General features: G+C 46.5%; 1 protein-coding gene across 1 annotated transcript in view; it reads left to right on the top strand.

Annotated features, from left to right (window-relative positions):
* MNS3 (alpha-mannosidase 3) overlaps nucleotides 1–17400 on the top strand; it is a 42442-nt gene extending 25042 nt beyond the window's left edge. The window contains exons 3-6 of the mRNA XM_087377304.1: nucleotides 5916–6183; nucleotides 15637–15834; nucleotides 15941–16089; nucleotides 16416–17400. Coding sequence (XP_087233430.1) covers nucleotides 5916–6183; nucleotides 15637–15834; nucleotides 15941–16089; nucleotides 16416–16680 — 880 coding nt within the window. The 3' untranslated portion in view covers nucleotides 16681–17400. The remainder of the gene's footprint in view (nucleotides 1–5915; nucleotides 6184–15636; nucleotides 15835–15940; nucleotides 16090–16415) is intronic.
* The last annotated feature ends 267 nt before the right edge of the window (nucleotides 17401–17667 follow it).

Raw genomic sequence — 17667 nt, 5'->3', positions numbered from 1 at the left:
TGTGCGGAAAATCGAATAATATAAAACGCTAACTCAAGCATGAGAGACGCAAGAGATTCACCTAACTATAGCACACTGCTTCATTTATACATGGTTGCCAAATCGGCATACAAAACTGTGCTGAGACCTCTCCCCTAATTGCGACATGCGGGAGATGGAACTATGCTGCAGAAATAGGACACCCAAACCTCGCACATATGCTGGCTGGAAGCGCTGCTGGAGACTGGGAGCTGAGTCCTGAACTGAGGAAGCTGAGTGAGTGAAAAGGGGGGCTGAAGGCCCTTGTATAGGGCTGGGAACCAGCCAACCTTGGGCCAGCACAACCGATTGTGTTACAGCATAATCTAAATTACAAAGTCTAAAAGATTTTCAATCATAGCAATCACGGGCGATGGCACAGTATTGATCCACCCAGCCGATCTCTGTGTAGCATGAATACATGATCGTCACTCACGTTCAGGCTGCTGCATGCTAATCCACAAAGCCCACAGTACCCTAGATGGATCTAGTTTGCCACATGTCATCATTCTAGGATACCTCTTAAATGCATCGTTTACCCCTCTCTTGGGATCACATTAAATCATTTGCCCCTAGGCATATTTACAGACTATCATGAGATTGAAATTGCACCATGTTGTGTTTTTAGAGGATGAGTCTGGGCATGTGCCTAGACTCATCTAGGTATATGCATCTGTCATATTAGCAGACATGCAAATTCACCTTGTGAAGTTTTCGTCCATCTTGCGGCTTGTTGGTTTGCGATAATTCTTTCTATCTTAAGTGGTGCGTTGCCCTATCTGCTAGATTCACATGCTCGTCTGGAGACTAGGAGAGACTAAAATGAAGTTGTTTAGTCTTGACAAGTAGTTGGAGCTTGAATGAAAGAGATTATGGACTACCTTTTGATTAGCCTTCTCCTTTAGTGCTAGCCTTCGTCATGGCTGTATGTTTATACTATGGTCTACACCCACTGTTGGGCGCTGATGACGTCAGTGGGGATGTCATAGTAGCTAGTCTCTGCTATGCGTGATGGAGCTTATGGTTTTCAACCTTACGAGTGACTTCACCTGGACTCATCTAGGTATATGTTGTCTAGGGGACCAACTCCGTTGACGATAGAAGAGATGGTCGCTCTGGCTCTGGTGAATGCTGTTGAGGAAGGAAATCAATAATAGAGTGCTAATCCGTTTGTGTGGACCCTTCTTTCCTCCTTTGTGATCTCTAAGAGGTAGCTTGTCATCTAATGAGCACTGCGCCACTCACTGGTCTGTCTCCTCAAGTCAAATAGTAAAGAGGATATATGGACTGTCCTCATGTGTGTTTCAACTTGAGGGCAAGTTTGCCGTGTCGTACTCTAGGCTGCGTCATGTCCCTTTTTGATACCTTTGGCTTGGGTCACCAGGATTGAGGAAATCTGTGATTGTCCTTTGGCTGGGCTTCGGGGACGAGTTTGTCTTATATAAATCTGTTGCCTAGGAAGGACTGCCACACATCCCAGTTGGGCAAACAAGGGAGTCGAATAGGAGAGACTTGGTCCTAGCGTCTTGAAAATGAGACTGAAAGCATTGACACTAAGTTTACAAATGCGATATACTTTTGCTCAACTGGCCTGCATAGCTGGCGTGATCGTGAAGATTGGCCTTGAAAAGAGAACCCCCAAGTATGTATGAGACACAACAATCTCAACTGGTATCCTGCCAAAGGTGAACTGCTCTCAAGCTTTTGATGTGTTGAAGAACATGACCTTGGTTTTACGAAGGTTGACGTTCAAATCATGTGTCTCACAGAAAGTGTGAAGTGCATCTAGGTGTCGTTGGATATCTTGGGTTGAGGAGGATAGTAAAACCACATCGTCTGCAGAGGGTAGAATTGGGATCAAAGATGTAGCTAAGGGGAAGCCTACTGTGGCTAGTGTCATGATGAATGATTCGAGCTCATCAATGTATAGGCCAAATAAGGTTGGTGATAAAGAACAACCCCAATCGTGTTCACGTCCTCTTGTGTCCATTGTCTTGACCTGGCTTGATACCCGCTCATAGTGTCCTTATTGCCCAACCGATTGTATCCTACATCATGTAGTTGCCTAAGTAGTAGCTTGTGGGACCCAAATGAGGAGCCAGGATACAGACTCCCTCCAACGAAACTGATCTATAATACCATGTTAGATTTGAGGGCCTTGGTGATGTCTCTCACACGGTTGGTGCACATTCACACACACACAAACCTTACATTGTGATATTCCAACAAAGTATGGCTAGTCAAATAGGTGTTTTAGTGATTGCTTATGTAGGCCTCTTTCCTTCAGACGGAGAGCCCTTGCTGAATTAGTTTTTGAAAAGGGTTCCCCCAGTTCTAGGGCGAGCCATTGAATTTTTGGCCAGCTTACAAATAAGGGCCTTCAATTATGTTGCTCTTTAGTCCTTGTCTGTATGTGGATTCTTTGGTCTCAAAGTTTGCAAAGCATTGGCGTATTAGCGGACATGCAAATTTCACCTTGTGAAGTTTTCGTCCAAGTTGCGGCCTGTTGGTATTGTGATAATTCTTTCTATCTTAAATGGTGCGTTGCCCTATCAGCTAGATTTAGATTTAGATGCTTGTTGGGGGGAGACTAAAATGAAAATGTTTAGAGTTCACAAGCAGTTGTAGCTTGAATGAAGAGATTTTGGACTACCTTTTGATTAAGCCTTCTCCTTTAGTGCTAGCCTTCATCATGGCTGAGTTTGCCCTTCACCTCCGGAGTACCGACTGAAACTCAGTCTTTGTATAAATGGATGCTCAAGTATGTGTGGGTGTGTGGATTTGTATGTGTGAGGGCATATTTTTATACTATGGTCCACACCCACTGTTGGGCGTTGATGACGTCAGTGGGGATGTCATAGTAGCTAGTCCCTGCTATGCATGATGGAGTTTATGGTTTTCAACCTTGTGAGTGACTATCATGAGATTGAAACTGCACTATGTTGTGTTTTTAGAGGATGAGTTTGGGAATGTTCCTGGATTCATCTAGGTATTTGCAAAGCATTGGGTTCTTCCAACCCAAACCTGTTTGTCATAACTTTGTTACTTGGTAAAAAGTTCTTGGATACAAGGGGACCCCGTCTTTGCCGTCATTGCGTAAGAATATATCATGAATGCATTAGCTTTCCTACTAAGATTTTGGTTTTGAGTTGTACTCTTCTACGACAAAATTATTCCGAGTCCCAATTTGTGATATTCCTGACGCCTACGGATCGAGAGATGCCAAAAAGAATGTTGTGAGATGGTTGAGGTTGATGGTGCAATCATTCGTGGGTTGTCATAGCATATGGCATCTTGATGCATGGCTAGAAATAAAGTGTGCATGAGCATGTCATCTCATAGAGCGTTCCATGTTATTCCCTCATGAAGGTTCTTCTTGATCTCCATCACCCTCGTTGAACTTCCTCTCTTAACGGACTCTCCCAACCAAATGGTTTCTGTCTTCTTTTATCTTCTGATCCGCTTTTTGTGGATGCTCATCATGTTTTAGCCTTCACTTATACCACCCTTCTCATCTTTCATTGGCTTGGCATGTGGGCATCAAGTTGTTAGCTTAGCTATCCCCTATAAGACACATAGATAAGATAAGAGAAACTTCGAATCAATCTTTTAATTACATGAGAGATACATTTTGCATTCTTTGTAGTAGTTGATCATGGAGCAGTAGGAAGGGGACAATATAATAGGATGGAGTAGGACGGGAACTGAATCATATGTCCTTGCATGCATGTGAGTGAAGAATGCAAGAGAGCATCACTGAACACAACTGCCCCCCCGCGCCACCCGACCCCCCCCAACAATATGTTTGTTAATTTGAAAAAGTGAAAAGCCTGATGTATGTAAGGCTGTGGCCTTTCTGTAATGATTGAGTGGAGAGGGGAGACATTGCACTCCCTACAAGTGAGCTATGAGGGACTGTTTTGATGGTCCTCCTAGAATCTAATGAGGCTGAAGGCTGTTGCGGCTGTTGATGCTTTAGAATGAGGGGGAGGGATGCCTTTTATAGGCCCATAACCCACCTATGGAAATGACCAATCTAGCCTGCTGTTGGAGTGTCCTTTGCATGGCATTGCAACTTTTATGTGTGTGTGTGTGTGTGTGTGTCTGAGAGAGAGAGAGAGAGAGAGAGAGAGAGAGAGAGAGAGAGAAAGAAAGAAATAAAAGAAAGAAATTTTATTAGAGTCTTTGGAAGACCGATGGGTCTATGAGACTGAAAGAAAACCTGATACAAATCACAGTAAGGGTGGAGCTACTGAAACAAGCATCATCACACGTGCTGAATCCTAAGTCTGATCATACATAATCAAATACATCTGGATGTAACAATGAAAAGAAAAGGACTGGAGCGGAGCGGAATCCTCCGTATGTCATGTCCCCCTGCCTGGTGCATAGCGAGTGATGGGACGCTGGTGCCCGTCAAGGGGTGCCGTGCATCTCGGTCTCCTGGACGAGGCTCGACGCAAGACCAGAGCCACCGTGACTCCCGTGGGACGTATCCCGGGTCCAAACAATGACGGGAGGTCCCCTAGAGTGATCTGTGTGTCCCCTCGATGTCTCGTGTGTCGTGCTGTGATCGTCGGGTCGGGGTCTCTGTCACGTTGGCGGCTAGAGACTGGGCGATCAATGTTACTCGATGGGAAGAACTCTGTGATCTTGCTCTGAGAGGTGTCTGATGATGTGGCCAAGCCCCGTCGCGTGAGTAAGTACTCTATGTCGGATTCCCTCGTGAATGAAGGCCGCGAGGCATCTCTGATCTGGGTAGGCGAGGAGTCTGGAAAGGAGCCTGGAGTTGCCTCTGAAGAGGCAGTGGTAGCGACCTCGGATCTCGTAGTACACTGGGCACCTGAAAATAAAATGCTCCTCCGACTCAACCTCCTGATAGTCGCACAATATGCATAAGCGATGCTCCCTAGGAATCCCCTCTACTCTGCCGCTCTCTATGCGGAGGCGGTGTGATGATACCCGAAATTGTCCGATGGAGTTCCATAGTGAGTGAGGCATATGAAGCTTAGTGTACCCTGGTGGTGTGATGAATCCCTCCTCCGAAATGCGAAGATAGTAATCTCTGTAGAAACTCAGCTTCACTGGAAGCTCCCTCGGCTCCAACCAGGTCCTAAAGGTGTGTAGCTGCAGGAGATCCTGTTGAATGACCTGGTTGGTATGTGGCCCAATCGGGATGGTGGGTGGGAGTACCGGAGGGGCATCTAAACTGTACCGAAAAGGAGGTATCCTATCAATGTGGAACCCTAGTACCGGAGAGAGACTATATGTGGCTGGGTGCATCCGTGATGATGCTGTGACCTGCTGTCAGATAGGCAGCCATGAAGCATGCTCATGACAACCCCTTCTGCTGAAGCTGAAACTAGGGAAATTGAAAGCCTCCTTATATGCTGCAAGGAGGTGAGGATAATCTGAGAGAAAAACATTGTCAACCTGTGGTGCTCATGAGAGCCCCAATGCTTGAACTTGATTGTGTACAGGCGCTGGCAGTTGCTGGTACTCCTCTCTTGGACTTGTGAAACAAAACCTGCTCTGGCTTAACCACCTCTACATTGTTGATGAACTCAGGCCTGGTCATGTGTGGAATCTTCAACTTGGTCAATGCTGGTCGCACACATGGCACCCTTTGCATTTTTTGCCTACTGTCCTAAAGCAGCCTTTGACTGAAAAAGTACCTGTATTCCTCCCTGGCAACAACTGTGTGATCATGGCTATATACTGAGGAAGATTTTAGTAGGTTAAAATATTTAAGGTTTATTTTCTGCAAATATTGAGCTATGGAGGCGAGATCTCTTTCTGGTTGGGGCTTGTATTGTAGTCTTGAATTTATTCCTTTCATAATGTGCTGTATGTAGCATGTTGAAACCATGTATGCTAAATCTTTTTTTTTTGTGCAGTCCACATTCAGGACAATTTTATGGTAGTAACATTAGGCTTGGCTCTCGTGGTGATAGCTATTATGAATATCTACTGAAGGTATGGCTCCAGCAGGGAGGTGCCAAATTTGATGACAATCCAGTCAACTTTTTACGTGACATGTACAATGAGGCTATGGAGGGCGTGAAGCATCATTTAGTTCAGAGGTCAAAACCCAAGGGCTTGAGGTTCGTGGGTGAGCTGCCAAGTGGTGTGGAGGGAGGCTTTAGTCCTAAAATGGATCATCTGGTATGCTAACTCTGGAATTTTCAATCCTTCTGTGTGTGGTTGAAAACGGTGTTTGACTGTATGACAAAAGATTAAGATTTGGCTTGTACATTATCCATGCTCTTTTGCATATCTTACTCTGAAGTTCTGAGAATCTGACCTGACATATGCTCTGTTGTTCTTCTGCAATATTGTTTGGTCTGGTTGAAGTGTTACTCAATGCTGTCAATGTTTCTTCTCCCATAACTGTCAATTGTAGAAAAGGCGGTAGAAATATCGTGATCTGATTCTGGAGACAGTAAAATTGCTGACAAATGTCATCTACAATCAGTTTTCTGCAAAGTCATTAGTGTATGCTGAAGTTTACTTTAAGGTTAGATCCTTGTGATCATTTTCGTGTATTCTTGGAGGAAAATGGTGCTGAAGCTGGCGTCATGTTTTTGGATTTTAGCACATTGGCAATGTGTAGTCTTATGCCATGCCAGACTTTTGATGACATTGGCATTCTGAATTTGTTGGCCAAGCTGATTCGGGTGATCACACAGTCAGCCTGCAAACTTGTGAGGAAAGTTGTATTTTGAAGTCTGTTCTAGATCAACTTGTTTCTACGATGTGTAGCTCACTTAAAGCAGTGCTCCATCTATTAATTCCGTCTTAAACTGATCTGATTCAATCAAATAGACTGACTACTTATTTCCTGCTATATGTTTACTGACAGTGATGCAGAGCATGCTTTGTCTGATAAAGTCCTACCTTTTCTGTCGTTTTATTTGGGGGGGGGGGAGAGAGAGAGAGAGAGAGAGAGAGAGAGAGAGAGAGAGAAAGTCTATTAATGTCCACTGGAGACCAAAAAGTTTATGGGACAGCAAGAAACCCTCTAGTACATCTGCTTTAGGGAGGGCACATGGCAGCTCCCAAGGAGTGCAAAAAGCAACCCATATTATTGAGAGTACCTACATGATAGTCAGGAAGAGTAAACAGCCATACATCAGTTTAAGACTGAGAGTCTGATTAGTGCTACGCCTTCACCATAAACTGCCCATTTTCCATCCTTTCTGGCAGCCCTGACTTTAGCCAATTCAGTTGCCTTAATCTTGAGTTGAGCTTGTGTAAGCTCCTTTGCTATCCATACTTTGGTGCCCTTCAACTTGTAAGATTGTTGAAGAAGCTTGATCCGCATATCTTTTGATTTCAGTGTAAGGATTGCATGACCTTTATAGTGCAAAATAGAAGCTGGCCTGGAGTCGTCATCATCCTGCTTAGCATCATCCACCCAATCAATGTTGGGCAAGCTTGCTTTGATCTTGGCCAATATTTCACTATATGCGTCCTCCTCTTTGTACCAACCTTCTGGGAGTCCCCCAATTCTAACCTTCAGCGCATTATCACATCTAGCTTCGTGTTCTTTAATCTCTGCTTGAATATCAGACTTGCTTGCTTTGTTGTTCACTAATCTTCAGCGCATTATCACATCTAGCTTCGTGTTCTTTAATCTCTGCTTGAATATCAGACTTGCTTGCTTTGTTGTTCACTTCCACAATCACTTCCTTCTTAGCAGTTTGTACTTCAGTGTGAACAAGATCTTTGACTGTAGAGACTAGCTGTAGGGTAGGGGGGGAATCCTTACAAGATTTTACAGCCTCATCAATTATTGCATGCTTACGAGGCCCTTCCAGAATGTGAAGTCGGGCCTTTGCTTCTGTCAGTTCCAATCGTAGCGCTCTCATTGCCTGCTGCAGATAAAAAATCTGATCCTGTTGCCCGAGGATGGGTCGTTTTGAGCTTTCTTTTTGGTAATTCCGTGCATATGGAGAGGGTGTCATGGCTGCAACTGTAGAGTACCGAGTCCTGATGGATGTTGAAGGAGTTAAGGGAGTTGAGGGGGACTTGGAAGAGAGGGTAGGCCAATCCATAATTGGCTGTCTGTTGAACCTCCTAGCTTAACCTAACTTGTGGGTTGGGTTGGGGGTTTAGCCCAACTCGGGTTAGGGTTTATTTGGTTGCTTCTAATGGGTACAGAGGGAGAGGTACGGTTGGAGAGGTACGTGCTGCTACTACTGACGGATTGTACGGGCTTTTGCTAACGGCTGTACGGACGGGGGGAGAAGTACGGATGGGAGGACTAGGACTAGGTACGGAAGAGAGGTACAGAGAGCTATTGACGGGGGATGTACGGACGTACGGCTCCACGTTGTGGTATGCGGGGAGGTATGATGAAGGTGCGGACGGACTGTACGAGAGCGGTTGTATGTATGGAGAGCTGTACGGGGAGCGGTTGTATGGTGTAGAGAGGCTGTATGGTACGGGAGCGGTTGTACGAGAGAGCTGTATGGGGAGGAGGGAGAGAGAGGGAGGGAGAGAGAGAGAGAGAGAGAGAGAGAGAGAGAGAGAGAGAGAGAGTTTATTGTAGTCTTCGGAAGACCGATGGGTCTATGAGACTGTGAAAACTTGGTACAAACGAGCTGTGGTGGTGGAGCTAGTAAACGAGCATCCACACCAATGCGAAATGCAGAATGATAGTACTAAGTCCTAAGTACAACATAGTCACGTCGGTGGTCGACTATATGTCAATCTCATCATCATCATCATCATCATCATCATTAGGACATCAGGGTGGATGAGGCAATGGAGGCATGAAATTGGAGATAGAGTGCTGTCGGCCACTCACGGGTGCAGCCTTGGCACGTCTCTTGGTCATAGCTCTGCGTCTAACCAGGGCTACCGTGATCCTTGTCGGTCGGGCTCCGACTCTAAACAGGGAGGGGATGTCCCCAAGTGTGATCTGTGTCTCAACCCTCTGTCTAAGCTGTCGAGTCACTGGCTCCGGGTCATGGTTATGTCGAGGCCTCGTCTCGTGGGGATCCATGTGATTTGGCTGAAAAAACTTCGTGATAGAGCTTTGAGAGGGATCAGCGAAGGAAAAAGTCTGCTGTTGTCTTTGTGCTCAAAGTATCATCTCGCGGTGTCTAAGTACCTCATGAATGAAACTTGCTAAACATCGTTGGTTTGGGTAGGAGGGGAACTGGGCCAAAATCCCATAGTTATAACTTATCTTTGAAGAGATAGTAGAAATGCCCTGGGATCTCTTGAAGATGAAGTGCTCCTCTGTCTCAACCTCTTGCATGTCACATAATGTGCATATGCGCCTCTCCCTGGGTAGTCGCTCTGTTTTGCCGCTCTCGATACGAAGTCTATGTAAAGAGACTCGGAACTGTCCAATAGAGATCCTCAGTGAGGGGGGTAACTAGATCTGTGTGTATCCTGGGGGTCAACGAAACCCTCTATGATATGTCAGCAATGATCTTTGTAGAAGCTAAGCTTCACTAGGAGTTCACCTTTCCAACCAAGCTCGAAATGTGTGTAGCTGTAAGATATCCTCACGGATAACTTGGTTGACCTCGTGTGATAGGAGGGGAGAAACGGAGCATCCATGCTGTATTGGAAGGGAGGTCGTTTGTCCATGTGGAGCCCCAGTCGCTTAAACCATCTCTTTGTGTGTGCATAGCAGCCATAGAAGAGGACAGTACTAGCCATGGTAGCTTGCTATGCCCAGAGGTGTAATTCCCATACTCCTTGACACGTGATGACCTGAAATGCAACATTTGGAAGACAAAAGAGCCACGTCATCTTCGTAAAGAAATATCCGGATCAACGTGCCCGCAAGAGAGCCTGTGTTTGCATCACTGTCTCAAGCTCGTCAATGTAGAGGCCAAACAAGGTGGGTGATAATGGACACCCTTGTTTGACCCCAACAGTGCTCATAATCTCGTCTGTTCACTCAGATCCTATCCGAACTTTGCCAGAAACTCTGTCGTAAAGTGCCATGATAGCCCAAATGATCTCTTGGTCATAACCCAAATCCTGTAGGCACTATATGAAGCGGGCTCTCGGAACCGTGTCAAATGCCTTATGGAAATCCACAAAGCAACAATAAACCCTGTGCTTGCGTGCCCTTGCCTCCCCGATGATACATCTGAGTGTGAGAATGTGGTCCATGGTTCCATGATCACGTTGGAATCCGGCATGTCCTGTTGCTCTAAGTCCTCAACACTCCACAAATGTGCTGACCTCAGAATCAAGTATTGATGCATAAATCTTGGACATGACATGTCCAATCATAATGGTCCTGTAGTTCTCTGGACTCATGGGATCCCCTGTCTAGTGGATGGGTGAGATAGTGTCAATGGTCTAGGTGCGTGGAAACCCTAAACAAACAGCTTTATTAAAGAGCTTTTTTAAGATCGGGGCTAGGAGGTTAATCCCATATGCAATGAACTCTTCATGATCCTTCGCTCGGCCATTATGAAGTTTCATTACGGCATCCTCCCCCCCCCCCCCCCCCCCCTAGTGAAGAGGGTGCAGGATGTGGGGTGTGGCATATGTGAGAGGTTAGGGATTGGCTGATTTGGGATGTCATAAAGTGTGCGTGCATAATCATACCAAACCTGAGTATTAGTGAGTGGTGAGGGGGACCGTCTCTCTAGAAATCTTCGCCAAAAGTCCTTAGAAGTTGTTACTAAACAAAATGTTCAGTAGCTCCTCCTCGTTCTAACGAACGAAGTCTAGTTTCTTTCTAACATACAAGTCGACGATACTCGCGTAGTGTCTCTGGTTCGCTTGGAAGACTGTTTTTGGTGTTGATGGAGTAAAGCCTTACACTCATCATTGTACCAGCTATTACAGGGTACGGTCCCAGGGGGTGGTCGGCGGGTGGAGTGGGTGGTATGAGGGAAAGCGTGAAGAGCAGCCTCGTGTAGTGAGCAGTGGAACAGGGCAGCATGATTCTCTAATAGGGGTATGAAGTCTATATAAGTGAAGTATGTACAGACGGTTAGAGTAAGTAGGTGAGTGATCGCGGTCAAGTCGTATATCATGATAGGTGGAATAAGAACTTAGTGGGGTGGAGGGTGCTGTGCGACGGGGAGTGGAAATGCTAAAGAAAAGATAGGTATGATCAGCGCTTGGAGAGAGAGGTGCTATGGTAAAATCAGTGATGCGAGATGTGAAGGCAGGTGATCCCATGATGTAATTAACAACGCTGGAGCCTCCCCCATGTGGAAAGCACGTGAAACCACTTGAGGCGGGCCATCTGTCAAGACCATTATAAATAATGAGATCATGCATCCTGCCGAGGTCTAATAGGGCTTGCCCATAAGATGTGATCAGACCTCGTCTATCAGCCGAAACCCGTAGCATACCAACATCCTCAAGGTCAATGTTTGGTAGTAGAGTGGAATCATCCTTGAAGTCGAGGAGTGGTATCTGACGGGTGCCTGTCCTCGCGTTGAAGTCCCCAACTAGAAGGACTTTTCCGTGGCTAGAAAAGTCAACGATGAACTGATAAAGAGCAGCAAATGGAGATGTCTCATCCTCACCTTGAGTATCTCTAGCTAGGAGGTCTCAGGGGGGAAGTAGCAAACTGCAACAAACATATCTCGGCTGTCCAGTTGTCGGATCCGGATATAAAGAAATTTGGAATGTGCATCTCTCTGCTCTATTGAAATGGTCCCCAAAAGTGTGGATATGTAAAAGACTGCTACTCCACTTGACCCTTGAACTCCCCATGTATTCCTTGTCTCATCTTTGTAAGCAAACTACCATGTGTACCCGTTGACTACTGGTAGTGGGCGATGTGGACTTTGATGTGTCTCTGCGTAAAAGGCTGTCGTGACCTATATAGGATTTCGAGAAGTTTCTTGGTTCTGACCATAAGGTACCATTATAGTTCCAAATCGTGCAGGATAGGGTCTCGGATATTTGAGTCTCATAGACCCCGTTTCCCTATGTAGGGAAGGGGGCTGGTGCCCTATGGGGCCCTGTAAGAAGTTGTCCCTCCCGTATCACTCCCCAGTTCTCTTTTCGGACCTGATCCCGCTGTTGCAACAAGGAGCGTCTCTCCTCAACCTGTAGAGAGATGAGGTCCTCATCCATGGAGATCGTTGGCTGATCTCGGAGGACTGACGTGCGTTGTAAAGCTGAAAAGTCGTGCTTGAGTGTCATGGAACCGTATGATCAAGGATTGCTCTCGGTTGGGGTCTCTCCCCACCCGCCATTTCCAAGTCAACCCATCTGGATGTCTCCTCAATAACAGATTGCATGCTTGCAATCTGTGCCTCGACAACCAGGGTACTCCCTGGGATTGTGTGTATGGCTATGACCTTGTGCCGGAGCTGCGAGATATCCTGTCCGAGTCCCTTGAATGAGACCAGCCTGCTCCTGAATGGCGCAAGCCTGTTCCTATATAATGTGGCTCTGCTCCTTGTTGAAGCGAATTTGCTCTTGTGCGAAGCGTGTCAGCTCCATCTCGCGCTCACAGATATCGTGTACCTCCATGAGCAAGGTCTCCCAGGCCTCTAGTGTGTCAGCCTGCCCGTGTCCTAGCTGAGATTGGAATGGCTGTGACATGAAAGTATGGGGATGAGTCCGGAAGCCGAGTGGTGACTGGGGGAGCTGGGTGAGGTACGGAGATGACAGTGGCATGGATGAGGCAGTCCCAATGGGATGTGGGAGTGTGGGCTGACTGAAAGGGAGAGGGGAGAGAAAGGTCGAGGTGTAATGCGGAGCACTGTATGAGACCTCCGAGGTAGGTGTCATAATCGGTGCGAAAGCTGTAACAAGAGAGGAGGGGATAGATGAGGTATCCGAGAGGAAAGGGAGGAGGCCGATGTGATGGGTATGTCACTGTTTGTCATGGGTATGGCGCTGATAGTAACTGTGGCTAGGGACGTAGAGGCTGGAGCTGAAGCTAACTTGGGTCCTGCCTTTGCATTGCTGTCAACCCCAAGTCCACTTTGGTTGTAGCGTGTGTTCACATCCTTGAGTTTCAATTGTGTTTGCTGTTTTTTTTTTTTTTTTGGGTGTGGTCTTTCTTGGATATGTCCCGCCTTGCATTGCTGTCAACCCTTAGTCCACTTTGGTTGTAGCGTGTGTTCACATCCTCGAGTTTCAATTGTGTTTGCTGTTTTTTTTTTTTTTTGGGTCGTCTTTCTTGGATATGTCCGTCTCTTTATCGCTTTTGCCCATTTTCTTGGACTGACTTCGATTCCTTTTGCACAACTCCTAGTGCGGGAGATGAAGTGGAAGCAAGAGTATGAGCCAGCATCCCCCCCCCCCCCATGGTCCTTTTGCACAACTCCTAGTGCGGGAGATGAAGTGGAAGCAAGAGTATGAGCCAGCATCCTTCCCCCCCCCCCCCCCATGGTGGGAGGCACCCACATTACGGGGAAAGGGTGGTGCTTCAGGGGGGGAAGAGACCTGGCGGGAGGAGCGCAGCTGCGGGTGGGGAAGGTGGAAGAGAGCTGGCAGGTGGGAGCGTAGACAGGGGCAGCGCCAAGGAGCAGTGCCAAGGAGGGAGCGGGTCGGAGCAGCCCCAAGCGGGAGGTAGGAACGGGAGGGGCAGGAGCGGGAGGGCCAGAACAGCCGGAGGAGGGTTTGGTGTAGCAGCGGAATGGAGGGGCTGCAAGGGTGGAGCGGGCAGCCATGCGAAGGGGAAGGGGCTGCAAGGCGGAGCTGCAGCGGGAGGACGGAGCAAGGAGGCGGGAGGATGGAGCAGGGAGGCGGGAGGGTGGAGTGGTGTGGCGAGTAGGAGAGGCAGGAGGAGGCCTAGGCGCAGGCGGAGAGCTTGGGCGGAGGGGTGGAGCAGGGAGGCGGGAGAGCGGCAAGGAGGCGGGAGGGTCGAGCAGGCAGGCTGAGGCGGAGAGGCCTAGGCGGGAGGGTCGAGCAGGCCTAGGCGGAGGGTCGAGCAGGCAGGCTGAGGCGGAGGGGCGGAGCAAGGAGGCGGGAGGCGGAAGAGCCTAGCAGGGAAGAGCAGCGGGAGGAGCAGAGAGAGAGAGAGAGAGAGAGAGAGAGAGAGAGAGAGAGAGAGAGGCCTCACGGGCGTATCAGACAAAGTACAGAATCAAATGTGACACATACTCATACAAGCCACAAAGGGCTGAGGCAAAGGGCACACTAAGACCCTTTGCTGGTACTATACTAAAAATCAGAGATACAAAACATGTAAACTCCAAATCTAGAAGTAATGACAAGTAGCTGTACTCAATCAATCTCAAATAGGGACTCAAAAGACATCCAGATGCCATAATGCCTCTCCTGTGAGCTGCAACGATGTTTCGTATCTCTGTTTGTCTTGCCAAAAGGTCTATGAGACTGAAAATAAACAGAACAATGAAAGCTAAGGGTGGTGCCACTAAATGGGCACCCATATGCAAGGCTGATGTCTGTGACGAGGAAAAAAGTAATACATTGCATTGTCATTGCGAGAGAAACCTAAAAGGGGAACACCAAGGGCCTACCAATCGGTCAATTGTCGAACTGAGTGGCAAGACCTTGTCTATGCCGTCTATGGCACTCCAATTCCACTGGACGATTGAGGAGAGACAAGAGGAGCTCGTCTGATAGTGGCTCTGGATCTGGTGAGGGCTGGTGTCGGAGGAAGTAAGTGATAGATTGCTGTTGATGCTCGGCCTCCCAAGTCTATCCTCTCTAGTCTCTATGAGGTAGGCCGCTGTCTGACAAGTGCTATTGTCACTCTAGTAGTCTGTCTGTCTGCAGTCCTCAGGTGAGTGTCCACCTAGGGTTAGGTTTGTCGGGTCGTGCACTCTGGCTCTCTGCTATGTCCCCTATTGTCCCTAGCACTCAGGCTTTCTGCTACGTCTCGTGTTGTTCCTAGCCTGGGTCACTGGAGAAAAAATCCGTGATCGTGCCATAGCTGGGCTCAGCCGGTCCCTCTTATGGGCTGATCTCTCTGTCTCTGGACCTCAAGAAGAAAGTGGCCATGTGTCACTTATCAAGCGGTGCCAGGAAATCTCTGAGTGGGCCAAAAAACGCTACTGAAAAGACAATGATGTCGTCGACAGATCTCATAGTATACAGGGCATCTGAATGCAAAGTGATCCCCTGTATTGGTCTCCTGCATATCACACAAAGTACATACAGGACTAATTGGCAAGCAGATTGGGTGGACAGACTGAGGTCTCTATGCCTTTAGGCACTTGCAGGTCACTGAAGCTCATTGAGGAGCACACAACCTGCAGAGTGCCAGGGCAGACTTAGGAGCAGTACATGTGCTCACCACAGACCATCCAGGGCAGCGAAGTCCTGCATGGTGACGGATCTTTGTGGGAGCTATTTGTAAGAGATTTTTTGGCTCAGTTTTGGAGCAATACATCTTGAGATATATTGGTTATTCTACTGCTGTCTGATACACAGATCTGAGTGCTTGTGAGTTGTTTCTTGTGTGCACATATTGCCTAAAGCTGGATTACAGCAATCCCTCATGGTCTCGAGGTTCTTCTGTGGCATACACCATAGACTTTACATATTTTCGCTGTGTGCATTCTCTAACACAGTAGTGGTACATGTTGAGATTCTCTATTTAGTTGTTGCTCCTTCCACATGTGCATTTCGTGTTTTTTCCCCAGTTCTGTTTTTAATGGTATGCTTTTAACATGGGTTCCCTTACTTTTTCTCTAGGTGTGTTTCTTAGCAGGAAACCTTGCTTTGGGTGCAACAAGGGGCTTAACCAAACAACAGGCCATGGATAGGGAAATCTTCAATGTGCATGATGAAGAAAATTTTCAGCTTGCTGAAGACTTAGCTAAGACTTGCTATGAGATGTATTCTGTGACTGCCACTGGCCTGGCCCCTGAAATTGCATATTTTCGTATGGATGTAAGTACCTGCCATGTTCCAAACCAAACGGAAACATCATTTTTGAAGGTCTGACTTGAGTGAATGTAAATCATAGCTACTAGTGACAAAGTATTGGTGCATGCAGGATGCGTCTTCTGAGGGAATAAGCGGAGGAAATTTAAATGCTGAGTATAAGGATGATATTATTATCCATCCTCTTGATCGCCACAACCTTCTGAGACCGGAGACTGTGGAGGCTTTACTCATTCTGTATCGAACCACCAAAGATTCCAAGTATGCTTCCAGAAGTTTGGTATCATCTATTCAGATACATGTGAAATTAGAAAATATTCATATTCACCTTGAAGACTACCGCTTACGCTTTTTTTTTGTGTAATCATAGCTGTCTGCTGCTTTGTTGGCTCTTGAATTGTACTCTAGCGATCTCAGAATTTCTCAGGATTTATTGCGGGATTCAGTAGCTCGATAGGGTTCTTTCAATTAGTACCCTTTTGTTTGTGCATCTCTTTTTGGTCCTATTGGTTTAGGTCACTTGAGTAGGCGTTCTTTAGAGAACGATGTTGGAGTGACACTGAATTGCAGAGCATACTTGTTTGCAGGTATCGGGAGTGGGGATGGAAAATATTTCAGGCCTTTGAGACCCATGCTAAAGTGGATACTGGAGGGTATTCGTCCCTCAATGATGTGACTGTAATCCCTGCTCCAAAAAGAGACAAGATGGAAACATTCTTTTTAGGCGAAACTTTGAAGTATCTATACCTTCTATTCGGAGACAGCTCTGTCCTGCCTTTGGATAAATTTGTATTTAATACAGAAGCTCACCCCTTGCCAATCACTTCATCACGTCCTTCACAGGTTCAATAAAGCAGAAGGCAGCGTTGGAGTCGAAAGGCTATTTTTCCCCCCCAATTGGATGCCTGCAGGGAGTTTTGAGGATGGTGCAGGATTTATTCCCAAGTATAGATGTCCCAATCAGGCATGCTGAAAGCAAGTTTTCAGATACACCGATTTGTCCCAACATCTGAAGGGGGGCTCTAGGGTACAGAATCTCAATACTTAACTGTTATTTGAGGTTGGAGGACAAAGTTGTGCCTTTACAACCTGCTAGTCACAGGATGGGTGCTGCCTCAAATTTTTACAGCATCCATAATAGCTTAAACGAAAACTGATCTTGTGAAGATGAGTGAAATGGGGGACAGCCCGTTTATCAATCACTAGTGGAAAATGACTGATTTAAACATTAATCGCTGTCAGTGAAGGATCTTGAAGATGTAATGAGAGGACTTTAAGAAATAATGAACTCCTGGATGGAAATTGTAGACAGTTGTGCAAGATCAGATTAGAGCGCCCTGCAAGTGTAATTCTCTATGCATAAGGTACCCCAATTAATAACCTTGTCAATCTGAGACTTTGTAATTATATCATGATTTATAGCTTATACATATTGTATGGGTATGTCCTGGAATCGGTGTCCCAGTCAAGGATCTAAAGTATGAACTCATCTTCCTCATATTTTTTGAGTTTGGAGGTGTCTCTTGGTCTTGGATGCTATATCCGCAATCAATTCAAGCATTGATGTAATTTTTGGATATTTCATTATTAAACATATATTTCCTCTTGCAAGGACATATCAATCTCTTCGATTTATTTTTTGTTGAGCATGTAATCATGCACATTTCTACATTTTTAACTCTTGCTGATTAGCTCGTAATGTAATGAGGATTTCTAATTTCTATTCATTATTGAAGCTTTGAGATTTGTCATCGTTGAGCTTGGTTACGCTAAAGTTCCATTTGTGCTGAGGGCTTTCTTCTACTGGACAGTTCTTCATGAGGGAAAGATCTGATCTTG

This window comes from Dipteris shenzhenensis, chromosome 7 (genome assembly GCF_047967505.1).
Source record: "Dipteris shenzhenensis isolate YYH24624 ecotype China chromosome 7, Dip_SZ_1.0, whole genome shotgun sequence".
Classification (NCBI taxonomy): Eukaryota; Viridiplantae; Streptophyta; class Polypodiopsida; order Gleicheniales; family Dipteridaceae; genus Dipteris; species Dipteris shenzhenensis.
This window is presented reverse-complemented; position numbering and strand designations above follow the sequence as displayed.